The following is a 14,986-nucleotide window of genomic DNA, read 5'->3' as shown; positions in this document are numbered from 1 at the left end:
GTATACAAATGAACAAAACCTACTGAATATGCAGCTTGTAAATACACATTAATATCGCTACTGTGATTAATTATAATCAAGCCCGAGTAGTATGCAACATTAACATTACATAAAATCTTACTGAAAGCAAGACAGTAGTAGCAACAAATCCATATTCTACCAATCAGAGGACACTTGAGAACTGATAAATAAGAAACTGTAGGATTAGTTGGAAGGGCAGCTCATTGCTGACTCCTACTGGAAAAAATACATAAGTGCAGGATGGAAATTAAGAGGATTAAAAAAGGGGGTTTATGACTCATAATGCGACACAGCTCGCTTGTAGCTCAGAATGGCATTCAGCTAATAGGTCCTTAAATGGTGTAGTGTTTTTAAGCATCCATTTACAAATAATAAAGGTAGATTCTAACAATAAACCATTCCTTTGTACATTATGTATTAAGGCAATGCTACGGTGACAAGAATGGAATAACTACATGTATCATCATCATTAGCAAATATTTTATATTTAGCCGTTATAAACGCTTCGTCCTCATTTATATTTATTTTGTAAGCACAAGACAAGCTAGTCCACATCGCCTCTGGCCCTAAATCCCTAAATTAAGATACACAGCACCATCTGGTGGCCAACTTTAGTGGTGTCAATTTTAGATGAATACTTACTCCTCCCATTGTAATTCCATCAATTAGGGCCACATATGGTTTCTGACATGTACCTAAAAAAAACAACAACACATTAATAAATACAAAATTGTGTTCATTAAACCTTAAAACTAGGAACAAAACTGTGAAAACATACCAATAGTGTTGTTCAAAATGTACTCTTCAAAGAAGAAGTCTTGAGCAAGAGAATCTCCAGATTTTCCAGCCTCTGTGACAGCTAGGGAAAACAATGGTAATATTTTAATTCAGCGTGAATTGCAGTTTTGTTTATCTGTTTTACTATATTATACATGTATCCATTTATGGCAAGGCAAGACAGGTTTATTAATGTATTATATTTAATTCACAATCATACTTCAAAAGCTTTACATAACAAAGGCATTGTAAAGAAAAAAAACATAACATAATAATAGTCAAGCTTAAATACTTTAAAATTACAGGTAAAGAGTTGTTGTCAGAATTAATGAAAAAAAAAAAAGTTTATCTCTAAGCAGCGATTACCTCTGATATCCCCACCAGCACAGAATGCCTTCCCCCCAGCTCCTTTAATGATCACTATATCTGTTTCTGAGTCGTTGTCCCACTTCTATAAAACAACATGCAATTAACACTAGTCAACAGAACTGAGCTTTTAGATGACTTATAAATCACAGTTTATTTTTAGACTGGGTTTGCATAACACAGCATTGTGGATGATAATTTAAGGACCACAAAATTCCCACTCTTTTTACTCAATGAATTTCCATGATTTTTATTGTATTTTTTTTAAAGAAATAATTTAATCAAGATTTCTGGGGTGGATTTCCATTTGAATGACAGGTGCCAGTCTTTAGAATGAACAGATTTGAACATTTATACTTAGTGCACAAATATTTCCTTATGTCAAAATGTTTCCTTAGATTTATGTTAATAACGCTGGCTTACAGGCAAGTTTTACTCCATACAAGCACTCACAAAAAACAATGTCAAGCAGATGAAATATCTTATAGCAGAGCAAAACTAAAAAAAAAAAATTTTTTTTTTATTCAATATTGAAATTTACTTAACTTTTTAAAGGGGACATGACATGAGAAATCACATTTTCCTTGACATTTTGACATTTAAGAGGTCATTGTACTATAAAACTGTAAGTATCAGAACTCAAAACATCCTCCTCACTGCAAAAAGAGTATTTGTTGAAAGCAAGCTGCCAAAACGACTCGTCCTCTACTTTCTCCAAATTGTGATGTCACACTGTGCATCTGACTGCCTCCACAACACCACATCAACGCCTATTTTACCTGATCACTTCAGTAGCCCACCCAGTAGCGGTGAGCAGGGAGATGGGAAGAGTGCGCAGGTCAGTCAAGAGCAGACAGACAATCATATCAGTGGGCGAATACTGCCAAGTCTTAAAGGAGAAGAAGCACCAAAACCGAATGTTTCTGACAGATGGTCAGAATGAGAGTGGAAAAGAATAACGTTTTGCAAATATATGACTGCTTATTGTGCAAAAACACTTCACTGATATTACAAGTGAACCTCAAGGAACAAGTGAAAATAATTTTAAAAAAGGCATGTCATGACCCCTTAAAGATTTTACTTATTTCCTTGACTTTTCCAGGGGAATTATCCTTTTAAAATAAATGATATTTCCAGGTTTACCATGAACCCCTTAAAAAAGTGAGAACTAATTCATAAATGTTAATGACTGGTCATTAATATTAATGAGTGGTGACTGTTAATTCAAAAGATTTACTGTGTTGAATGTTTCCAGTCAGTAAAACATTTCCCGAACCTTAAGCTGAGGGTAAATGTGTCTGATCATTGTGAGATTGAGAGCATTGAGAGCTTTGGGCCTGTTTAGTGTGATGACACCAGCATGCCCCACTTTCTCAAACAGAACTTCCGACCCAGTTTGACTTGACATCTGAAAAAGGCATACACTTAATAAAACAATTTTTGATTAAAGAAACAAGCAATATTGGTATAAAATTATAATACTAAAACATATTTTAAAACACCAATATATGTGAATATTTAATATAAAAATTGGTTATTTGTTCAGACTTACCATGTGTCCTTGTATTCTCTGCAATCTACAGATTGATCGTAGTCTATACAGGTATAAATACATCAGAGTTACTGTCACATCAAGTTAATACCCTCCTGGTATCTAGCAATTATTTAATTTTTTTGCCAGTTTCTCTTTGACTATACATTCCACCTTTTTATATTATAAATACTGATATTAATAATAATAATAATAATATTATTATTTATATATATATATATATATATATATATATATATATATATATATATATATATTATACACAACCACACACACACACAACCGGTCAAACGTTTTGAACTTTTCTTTATTCTTTATTATAATTTGTTTCTTCACATTTTAGAATAATAGTAAAGTCATCAAAACTATGGAATAACATAAATGGAACTATGGGAATTATGTTGTGACTAAACAAAATCCAAAATAAATCAAAACTGTGTTATATTTTAGCATTTTCATAGTAGTCAACCTTTGCCTAGAATTTGCAGACATGTACTCTTGACATTTTCTCAACTTCTTGAGGTATCACCCTGGGATGCTTTTTAAATAGTATTAAAGGAGTTCCCATCTATGTTGGGCACTTATTGGCTACTTTTCTTTATTATTTGGTCCAAGTCATCCATTTCAAAAACTTTTTTTTTATTTTTATTTTTTTATAAAATTGTAGTTTTATAATGAAAAAAATTAATATGGTGGCACAATTATATTTTTGTCTACAAAACTCATTTCAAACATTTAAGCATACGCCTTCAGATCAAAAGATTTTTAAGATCATGACAAAACATTTCAGTCAAGTATTTCAAAAGTTTTGACCGGTAGTGTATATACACCCCAAACTTTTGAAAGGCAGTATATATGTATGTACATACAGTATATATACTGCCGTTCAAAAGTTTTGAAACACTTGACTGAAATGTTTCTCATGATCTTAAAAACCATTTGATCTAAATATGTATGCTTAAATGCTTGAAATTTGTTTTGTAGACAAAAATATAATTGTGCCAATATATAAATGTATTTCATTACATACACTGTATGTTAAAGATGGCATCATGAGGAAGGAAAATATATTAACATTTTATTTAAAAAAAAAAAGTTTTTGAAATGGTTGACTTGAACCAAATAATAAAGAAAATAAGTGCCCAGCATAGATGGGAACTCCTTCAATACTGTTTAAAAAGCATCCCAGGATGATACCTCAAGTTGAGAAAATGTCAAGAGTACATTTCTGCAAACTCTAGGCAAAGGGTGACTACTTTGAAAATGCTAAAATATAACACAGTTTTGATTTATTTTGGATTTTGTTTAGTCACAACATAATTCCCATAGTTACACTTATGTTATTCCATAGTTTTGATGACTTTACTATTATTCTAAAATGTGGACAAAAAATATTAATAAAGAATGAGTATAAGTGAGCCATTATTTCACACTTGTACGTCAATAAAAAAAAAAAAAAAGTTACTCAGAGGTCCTTAAAGGACAAAAAAGTCTGTGTCAAAAAACTGTCATAATATTATATATCAATATTATTTTCCACTTTCACTGACTTAAGATTTTTTAATCAACAACAGTCATGATCATAACTACCAAATATTCATTCATTCATAAATGCCAGTTTCTTTACATAATACCACTGTTAGTTTTTTTAATACACACACACACACACACACAAATTACACTCTGACATCCATATCAACACACCCACACAATTTTAGCTGCATCATTTATTCAACTGGCCTACAGTGCTCTATAATACAGCAAACAGAAAATAGGGAACAAAAGCATGCATTTGCTCCACTGGCTAAACTTGAGAAAAATGATTAGCCAGTTTTTGGTGGAAAATATTAAAAATGTAAATTCTGAAGCCAGGGCTCCGGAATGAAAGTACAATATAATAGAATTCATGATTTTATGCTTTAATGGCACTGGGATCAAATATTGCAGTTTTAATGGGTTTCAGTGGGGACAGTTTAACTATTTTGTGTACACAGTGCATTATAGATGTATTATAGGAACTGAGGTTGAAATATCAAAATTCCCCAAAAAATACACACCTTTGCAAAATGTATGCTGTTGGCATTAACACAGCCAAAATGATCGAAAAAACTAAAATAAAAAAATAAAAACAATGTCCCGAAGGTCGCACAAGGGTTAATCTTTCACAGCATAATTGACAAACAATGTGGATCTTTTTTAGTGGAAGATGAGATTTGGCAATTAAAACCACTGTTCATTTATTCAAAAATAAAACACAATAAAATCCTCTTTTGTAAACTTCTAATGTAATGAATGGAAAACGTCACTTTTGTGCATAGTGTCCTGATGTCCTCTACAGGTGCCATAAAATATGTTTTTTCATGTGTTTTCAATGCTCCAATTATGACGAAAAAAAAATCCCATAAACTTGTATCTGCTAAGTAGCAAAAGATATATATGTATTCATCTAAGTGGGTGATTGCTTTTGCTATTTACATTATTAACACTTTCTGTAGAATCCCTGCATAACAGAATGAAGGCAATAGTTTACCTCGGATACAAAGTCATTGCATTATATTATGCCACAAACCTGTGACACTTCAGGAAGACTTACCTGTGTGCAGATGTTAAGATTATTAAGGACATGGCTAAACAGTTCAGTTGATTTTCTGGATCACGGTACACACGCAGGAAAGACGCTTCTGCAACTGTTTAATGGGCTACCTTCATGACGGCATAATGGCACGACACCATCGAGGCAGTCCCGCGAAGCATCAACAAAGTCCCGATACTGCTCCCTACAGGTTCATTCGCGTCCTGCCATTGGAAAACAGCACAATTATGCTCCTTTTCTTGATACGTCAACCTTATAGTATCACATTTTAAATATTTATAGGTATAAGTATAAAATTATCTTCAAAAGGCTGGATTCGATAACTAGGAAAAAGAGTAAACACCGTTAAATACAGCGATACCATTGTTGCTAGGCAACTGTAGTGACGCCGGAAGTACGTGGCCGTGGAAGACATGGCGAACAAGGGAGGAACTGCTCTAGCTGTCTCCTTCCATCATATTTTGTTTTTTTATTCAGTATTGACTGTCACAATCCCCTTTTTTAAAATCTCCTCGGCTTCAGAGGACGATGCATTTCGTGCCGGGCAGCAGATGTTCTCTCAGGTGGCTGCAGCATCACGGGATGTGCGGTAGGAATTTAATATGCTGGAAAAGATGCTTCCTCAATATACATTGCAAATCTGATGGCCCCTGTTAAATATCCCTTAATGTGTTGTTTTATTCCTGTTATGCCGTAACTTTTGAACTATGTAACTTTTAAAAATGATTATGGTTTGCAAGACTAAACAATGCTGTGAGTAAGCTCAGACACTCTTACCCCCACTGTGATTATTTACACAATGGTAAGACTTTTGTTAGTTAAAGGGATATTACAAAAGACTAACAGGGTGGAAAGTGATATTGAGGACAGGGAAATCCTATATATTGAACATATATATATATATACATACAGTTGAAGTCAGAAGTTTACATACACTTAGGTTGAAGTCATTAAAACTAATTTTTTAACCACAACACAGATTTCATATTAGCAAACTACAGTTTTGGCAAGTCGTTTAGGGCATCTACTTTGTGCATGACATGAGTAATGTTTCCAACAATTGTTTACAGACAGATTGTTTCACTTTTAATTAACTATCACAATTCCAGTGGGTCAGAAGTTTACATTCACTAAGTTAACTGTGCCTTTAAGCAGCTTGGAAAATTCCAGAAAATGATGTCAAGCCTTTAGGCAATTAGCCAATTAGCTTCTGATAGGAGGTGTACTGAATTGGAGGTGTACCTGTGGATGTCTTTTAAGGCCTACCTTTAAACTCAGTGCCTCTTTGCTTGACATCATGTGATAATCAAAAGAAATCAGCCAAGCCCTCAGAAAAAAATTGTGGACCTCCACAAGTCTGGTTCATCCTTGGGAGCAATTTCCAAATGCCTGAAGGTACCATGTTTTTCTGTACAAACAATAGTATGCAAGTATGAACACCATGGGACCATACTGCTCAGGAAGGAGATGCGTTCTGTCTCCTAGAGATGAACGTAGTTTGGTGTAAAAAGTGCAAATCAATCCCAGAACAACAGCAAAGGACCTTGTGAAGATGCTGGAGGAAACAGGTAGACAAGTATCTATATCCACAGTAAAACAAGTCCTATATCAACATAACCTGAAAGGCTGCTCAGCAAGGAAGAAGCCATTGCTCCAAAACCGCCATAAAAAAGCCAGACTACAGTCTGCAAGTGCACATGGGGACAAAGATCTTACTTTTTGGAGAAATGTCCTCTGATCTGATGAAACAAAAATTGAACTGTTTGGCCATAATGACCATTGTTTTGTTTGGAGGAAAAAGGGTAAGGCTTGCAAGCCGAAGAACACCATCCCAACCATGAAGCATGGCGGTGGCAACATCATGTTGTGGGGGTGCTTTGCTGCAGGAGGGACTGGTGCACTTCACAAAATAGAAGGCATCATGAGGAAGGAAAATTATGTGGATATATTGAAGCAACATCTCAAGACATCAGCCAGGAAGTTAAAGCTTGGTTGCAAATGGGTCTTCCAAATGGACAATGACCCCAAGCAAACCTCCAAAATTGTGCCAAAATGGCTTAAGGACAACAAAGTCAAGGTATTGGAGTGGCCATCACAAAGCCCTGACCACAATCCGATAGAAGATTTGTGGGCAGAACTGAAATAGCGTGTGTGAGCAAGGAGGCCTACAAACCTGACTCAGTTACACCAGTTTTGTCTGGAGGAATGGGCCAAAATTCCAGCAACTTATTGTGAGAAGCTTGTGGAAGGCTACCCAAAAAGTTTGACCCAAGTTAAACAATTTAAAGGCAATGCTACCAAATACTAACAAAGTGTATGTAAATTTCTGACCCACTGGGAATGTGATGAAAGAAATAAAAGCTGAAATAAATCATTCTGTCTACTATTATTCTGACATTTCACATTTACTGAAATAAAGTAGTGATCCTATCTGACCTAAGACAGGGACTGTTTTCTACGATTAAATGTCAGGAATTGTGAAAAACTGAGTTTAACTGTGTTTGGCTAAGGTGTATGTAAATTTCTGACTTCAACTGTTATATATATATATATATATATATATATATATATATATATATATATATATATATATATACACACACACACATATATATATATATATATATATATATATATATATATATATAAACATAAACACCTGGAATATTTTGTCCAATAGATTATTTAAGACATAAATGATGAGGACGTGAAAGTGTAGTACATAATAGGAATGACCCTTTTATAATGCTATCCTCAGATACCTGCTGTATGATGTGAATCCACCTGAGGGCTTCAATCTTCGCCGGGATGTGTACATTCGCATGGCAACTTTGGTGAAGACTTTGAGAAAAGAGGTTGACTGGGTGCTAGTGTTGCCTCCGTGGGGTCGGCTGTATCACTGGCAGAGCCCTGATATACATCAGGTTCGCATTCCTTGGGGGGAATTCTTCAGTATAATCAGCCTGCAGGCTAACATACCAGTCATTGAGTATGAGGAATTCATTGCTGGTGAGACACACTTTCCGCTTTCTTGAGAAAGAGAGAGTGAGAGTGAGAGTGAGAGTGAGAGTGAGAGTGAGAGAGAGAGAGAGAGAGATCTTTGTTATGTAAGTGTTATGTTATAACTTATTCATTTGTCTGTCTGTCTGTCTATGTATCTACTGTTTCACAACTTTCTTTAAATGTTTTTGAAATCAAGCTGGGAGTCAGTCCCCAAATATTAAAAATTCTTGCACCATATCCTTGTGTATCCTAAGTCATAATCTAGACTGTGTCTTCATTATTGATCTCAGAGTCTGGAGGTCCCTTCATTGAACAGATCCTTGTGCTGCAGAGCTATGCAGAGGGCTGGACAGATGGGAAATGGGAGGAGAAGGTTGATGAACGGCCCTGTATTGAACGGCTCATGTACTCAAAAGACAAACAGGGATATTACAGGTATTGTCTTAAAATCACATGGTCAGCCAGTTCTGTTCATGTGCTTGTCAGATATGATTTAAGAAGGGTGCAAGAAATACTAATGCAGCTTTTAAAAAAATAGTGAAAATTCTGTCATAATTTACTCACCCTTATGTCGTTCCAAATCCATGCAACTTATTTTCTTCTGTGGAACACAAAAGGAGGTGTTGGAAAGAATGTTAACCTCAGTCACTTTCATTGCAGAGGCTGGTTTTGGGGCTATGAGGAGACCCGAGCTTTAAATGCCACCTGTTTATCAGCCCAGGGGCATGCCTCCATCCTGGCCCCCATCCTACAAAATAATTTCACAGCCACGTAAGTCCACGCAACATCCTTTTTTAAAAACCGTTGTTAATAAAATAACCTTTAAAAGCATATGGGGGTAATTGTACATGTGTTGTCATTGAACCATAGGTCAGTGATGCTGGACAGAGCTGAGACTGTCCTTCATGATCACTATGCTGGGAAAGACTACTGGGATGTAAGTCTTTGGATGAGTTACAAATAGCCATCTGAAAAATAATAAGCCATAAATTCTACAGAATGTCATGGTAGACTTACAATCTAAAACCATTATTGAGTCTTTTACAGTATGTTTTGTACGTTAGTGGCCCCAGAAAGTTTTTGGACACTAAAGTCACACTTAAGCATCTATGAATGTCATTGATTTTATGATTTATATGTTTCAAAATTAAGACAAAAGTATATGTTCACTTTCTGGTTGTCAGATATTAGTGGAACATATTATATTAGTGATTCTATGGTCAGCACATATTTGGGGCTTAGCTTAGACCTCTGTGGATATATACTGTATGGGGTCATGCTTTGATAAAATATCAGAATATAATATAATTTATACCAACAGTTTAAATGTTACATCTGTGATATGTAATTTATATAATAAATCTTTAAATATTACTGAGACTAAAAAATAAATGGTCCCACTAACTTTTGTCTTTAGCCTCAGATACGCTCAAAGATCATAAGCTGCATTCAATTAACATGTACTGTGATCTGTGAACCCGCATCCTCATAGGAGGACATTGAATTTTGGCTTCCCTATACATAATTTCAATTCATTTAAACCGACTGTCCTCAAGTCAGGAGACTCTAGGCTTTCATTTGATGGCGCGTTCCATTCAAGTCGGATGTAGGATATTCCTAATTAACATATCCGATCTCCAACCATGAAGGCATTCCATTGCCAGATGATCGGAAGATAACGTGGAAGGAAACAAAACTGTAATGCTCCCGTTAGCTTGGCAGGTGTTCGGCTGTCACCAGATATGTCTCCTTGCAACCCAGTTGATAAACAGTGCTGTAAAGAGTATCATTTACCATGTTTTGAAGACCTGAAATCTTTTATGTATTTTAAAATGTGGCTTGAGTGTCCAAATACGTTTTTGGACCACCGTCCATGAATTTGAAATATTTTAGCTTTTGTCCTTTTGAAATATTTTATTTTCACCTGATCCCTTAAAATTGAACCAAACCTTATGTGTTTTTTACTCCTAAGACACGGCGAAGTATGGTGTTTGCCAAACACTTGCGTATCATAGGGGATGAGTTCAGGGCCAAGTATCTTAACTCCACCGATAAAGAGGACCAGACACTGTACAACGAGGACTGGACCCGAATAAAAGTATGTTTCACTTACATTAATGCTCCCATCTCATTTTTCAAATACAAGAAATACTGATGTCACTGATGCAAACTGAATAGATATCAGTCCCAGACTGGTATTTATGCTCCAAGACATTTGATAAAGACATTAGCTTTGTCAAAGCTTTTGTTCATGTGTCAAAACAATGCATTTCTGGCATGTTTGCCATGTGCTGTAAACCCACGCTCACTTCATTTGTTTAATAAAGAAGCCACGTGTGTTACACAACTTGTTAACTCTTAAATGCAGAACAGGCTGGGCAGTGCTAAGGGAGGCCCCTACCTGGGAGTCCACTTGCGCAGAAAGGACTTCATCTGGGGTCACAGAGATGATGTGCCCAGTCTTAAAGGTGCAGTTAAGAAGATCCGTAGTCTCATGAAGAAGCACAAACTTGAGCAAGTTTTTGTTGCCACAGATGCTGATGAAGAAGGTACAGACACTATTAAAGACAAAGCTGTATTGTGATGTTTGAAGAAATAGTTGACCCAAAAACGAAACCCTCATGTCACTTGCTATGTATGCTGTTGTTATTTTTTTCTGTGGAACACAAAAGGAGAAATTTTGAAGAATCTTCACACAGCTCTTTTACATACAATGACAATTCATAGAGACCACCATAAAAGCACCATTAATGTAGCCCCAAAAACACGTGCGCTATATTCCAAGGCTTAAACGGTGGTATGTGGTTCATATTTGTGAGGAATGGCAGCTGGTAGAGTTTCTGGTGCCCCCCTAGGGTAAGATGGTGCCGCTGTTGGGAGTAGGTGCACTACGCAGACTGCATAATATGCATATAGGGAGCAGCAGTACTGGTCAGTAATACTACACTGAAGATGAAAAATATTAAGAAATGTATTCAGATGGTCCCTTACCACATCCTCTACAGTTTTAGCAATAAATACTTTTTTAGTTATTAATAATAAAAAGTGTATATCCTTTCTTATATGCTGAGAACTTTCCTGACCCATGACTTATAAAAAATACAATGATTTTTATTTCTTTGATTATTTAACTTCTTTATCTTATTTATGTGTATATCTGTGTTGGTTTATATATGTTTTATGTTTTTTTTTTTTTTATTATTATTTTTTTCCTTCACCTGTACTTCTTGTCTTTATGACTCAGTGATTATATTCGTACATTGTTGGGTCTGTGTCATTTATTTTTATTTTTTTTACATCTTATTGAACCTTCTCTTTTTCAATAAACATATCCACCGTTTTAGCACAATGTGTAGACTTTTCAGACGGTCCCTTAACACACCCTTCACAGTATTAGCACATTTCAGCACAATGTGTGGAGGTTTCATACCACCCCTTACTCACCGTATGAAAAATGTCCAACTTATATCAATGTTAAATTAACGATCTGGACAATATCGCCGTGATGCCATCTGACCAGCTTACGGGACAGATCGCATCCCGTATTGATTCGATACGGGATGCATAATTTCATATTTAAATATGGGTCAATCCAGTATTTTATGGGACAGGTGGCAACCAACCCTACCTGGAGGTCTAATACATTCTCATGAACAAAGTGTGGATGCGGAAAATCATGAGTTTATCGGGAGAAATTGTAAGTCGGGAGTACAGCGGGAGGAGGGGTAGAAAAATGGGAGAAACCTGGTAAAATCAGGAGTGTTGGCAGGTATGGTTTGAATATGGAGAATGAGATTTCAGAGCTTCAGTGGAGGGGAAGATTTTCAGCGAATAGCGATACATTTCAATCTGTTCCTCACACAATTCTAGCTTAAGTGCTTAAGTGAATAAGTCATATATATATATATATATATATATATATATATATATATATATATATATATATATATATATATATAAATAAAATTTATAGTGTGTGATTTTTGGAGCTTGACAGGCATAAATACTACTGTATGATTCTTCAAAAATTCTCTTTTTGTGTTCCACTGCAAAAATAACAGCATTTGGGTTTGGAACGACATAAGAGTGGGTAAATAATGACAAAATTTCTTTTTTGGATGAAGTATTCACTTAAGTATAGATATTTATGACATCGGGTTGTTTCTGCTTATAGAGCTAGCTACACTGAAAAGGATGCTGCCTGAGATGGTCCGATACGAGCCAACCTGGGAGGACCTGGAGCTCTTGAAAGATGGAGGGGTGGCCATCATAGACCAGTGGATCTGTGCACATGCAAGGTATTGAACCACACCCATATGGCTCTCAGCTGTCCTTTCTCTGTCGCAACAAAGAGGTTACAGAATGACTTTGCTTTTTCTTTTTCTTTTTTTAAAAAGAAAAAGTAAAAACAAACACTGTAGGTGGACAATAAGGTGCTTCATCAACTATGCTTTGAAAGATGAGTCATCCACTTGATTTATTTACATTTTGTTGTTTTATTTTAGAATTTTTAATTTTACAGTTGTATTTCCTATTGAGCCTCATTTTCCCTAGATACTGTAATTAGGATAACAGAGAATCAATGTTTGAAATCTGCAAACAATTACATTTTGGTTTAAACTGAGTTTGATGTTGGGAATTGGGAATAACATAATTTAAGGTTAAAGACCTATCTTTAATTTATCTCAAAAGTAGCTCATGGCCAGATAATAATGTTATTTTAAGGAGGAGGCATTATTTATGTTTTAATAATTTGCTATTCCATTAATGTGGGTGTGATTTGGAAAGATTATTTTCTTTAAAAACAAGAAAAACATGACCTATGACATATTAGCTCGCACCTCAACCCATTCAGTCAACTCAAGACTTGAGTTGCTTGTTGAGAGACTTGTCGCTTTACTGGTTAAGACTACCTTTGAACTATTTATCAAATGCTGTTGTGCATTCCTAATGTATTAGTTTTGCAATCCATATTGTTTGCAATGACTTAGCATCACTTTGTAAAATAACCCAATGCCACCCACTCACATCTATGTTGCCTTTCTTGCCAGGTATTTCATCGGAACTTCAGTTTCAACCTTCTCATTCAGAATACACGAGGAAAGGGAGATCCTAGGTTTTGATCCTAAAACCACCTATAACCGTTTCTGTGGTGATGGAGAGAAAGAATGTGAGCAGCCCACACACTGGAAAATTGTTTACTGATAGCTACTGTACCACAGAAAACAAGGTGCAAGATGAACAGACTGCTATTGATTCCTCATATTCAACAGGATTTATATATTTTTTGAAAAATGTTTTTCCTGAAAGTGTTGAAAATGTATTGTTTTTAAAAGCAGAGTTGATCGTTTTTGTTCAGAGCATACTGAGAGTGGAAACATAAGATAAGGAAAACAAGTTGAGCCATATGAGAAATATCACATGGATTTCATCGCATATCTTGTGCCATACTCTTCATATCTGTGAATGCTGCTCTTCTGTTCTCACGATGGTTTTGGTTGTTGATACTGTTGTTGATCTGTTGATCTGTCTACAGTATACCACTGTGATGAAAGCTGTGGTATACTGTAGACAGGTTTTTTGTCTCTGCACAATTTATACCTTTTTTAATATGGACAAATGACATATATGACCATACAGTATTAGTTTTTATTATATTTTTGTCAGTGTTGTGCCTCTGTGTGCTATTTGGCCTAAAAAATGGTGCTTTAGTTGTTTTGCCATACAGATTTGTATTTTATCTCATTTATTTTAATACCATTTGCACCATGCTTTTTATTTTCGTAAGATGAAGTACCAAATAAAAGAAGAACTTTAAATGCCAAGAGGTGTAACATAAAAAGTTTAATCACAGTAACGCCAACATCAACTTTTAGTGTACCAGTGTATTTTTTAAACTGTATATTTTCTACATCTTACCATTTAAAGATGTACTCATTTGTACATTTTTGTGCATTGAAGTGGTTATTTTAATGCTTACATGTGATGTGAAAGTTGATCTTTTTTTATATTTGATTGATTGTCAATCTTATTTTTCCTCTTTGTTTTCCCTTGATTTTTGTCAAAAAATAAATAAATAAATAAATAAATTTTCTTACAAGAATTTAAACTGATCAGTGCCTTTCAATCACTAAAGTCTGGTCTTACGTATCCAGCAAATCATAACACATCTAATTGCAGATAAATTATTGCAGATTAACCACTGTAGGTTTTGTTTCCACTTACATTATTTTTAAGGGGATGTTGTGGGTTGATTCTGGTTTCGTTTGATGGTAATCTGCCTAGCTCAAAGCCATACTGATCAGTTTACATCAACTTGTGGGTGGAGACAATGCTTTGTGACTTATACTCACAAAGGGTAGCATGAGATACTTTGTTCTGGTGTTTCTGGGAAACTTTTCACAGTTCCCAAGATCTGTCTCTTTTTAACAGCAGGGTGCAATGTGGGTCCCAGTCTGGGATGTTTATTTTTACCCTCTAGATTTTGAGCTGAAAAATATATGTATTTCAGTTTAATATATGTGCGTTTATATCATTGTCAAAACCCCAAATTAAGAATTTGACTAAAAAGGCAAAAGTACGATTTAACTTTATGACCTGTATAACATCATTACTTTACTAAATGGGAGTTGTTGTGAATAGCACAAAGGCTGAGGAAACTAGTCTGGTTGACT

General features: G+C 35.2%; 2 protein-coding genes across 2 annotated transcripts in view; one reads left to right on the top strand and one right to left on the bottom strand.

Moving 5' to 3' along the window:
* LOC127446765 (3-hydroxyisobutyryl-CoA hydrolase, mitochondrial) overlaps positions 1-5,450 on the bottom strand; it is a 42,201-nt gene extending 36,751 nt beyond the window's left edge. Inside the window, exons 1-6 of the mRNA XM_051707957.1 lie at positions 5,310-5,450; positions 2,717-2,759; positions 2,441-2,572; positions 1,165-1,249; positions 800-880; positions 664-716 (exon numbers count right to left, since the gene is read on the bottom strand). Coding sequence (XP_051563917.1) covers positions 664-716; positions 800-880; positions 1,165-1,249; positions 2,441-2,572; positions 2,717-2,759; positions 5,310-5,341 — 426 coding nt within the window. The 5' untranslated portion in view covers positions 5,342-5,450. The remainder of the gene's footprint in view (positions 1-663; positions 717-799; positions 881-1,164; positions 1,250-2,440; positions 2,573-2,716; positions 2,760-5,309) is intronic.
* Positions 5,451-5,715: 265 nt separating this feature from the next.
* On the top strand, positions 5,716-14,408 carry LOC127446764 (GDP-fucose protein O-fucosyltransferase 2-like). The gene is made up of 9 exons (XM_051707956.1): positions 5,716-5,898; positions 8,068-8,318; positions 8,603-8,747; positions 8,973-9,083; positions 9,183-9,249; positions 10,285-10,410; positions 10,681-10,861; positions 12,487-12,610; positions 13,364-14,408. Exons 1-9 carry the CDS (start codon positions 5,723-5,725, stop codon positions 13,515-13,517), a joined length of 1,335 nt encoding a protein of 444 aa, XP_051563916.1. The 5' UTR covers positions 5,716-5,722; the 3' UTR covers positions 13,518-14,408.
* The last annotated feature ends 578 nt before the right edge of the window (positions 14,409-14,986 follow it).

The sequence above is a fragment of the Myxocyprinus asiaticus genome, chromosome 10 (assembly GCF_019703515.2).
Source record: "Myxocyprinus asiaticus isolate MX2 ecotype Aquarium Trade chromosome 10, UBuf_Myxa_2, whole genome shotgun sequence".
Lineage (NCBI taxonomy): Eukaryota > Metazoa > Chordata > Actinopteri > Cypriniformes > Catostomidae > Myxocyprinus > Myxocyprinus asiaticus.
Note: the sequence above shows the minus strand (reverse complement) of the source record. Positions and strands in the feature narration are given on the sequence as shown.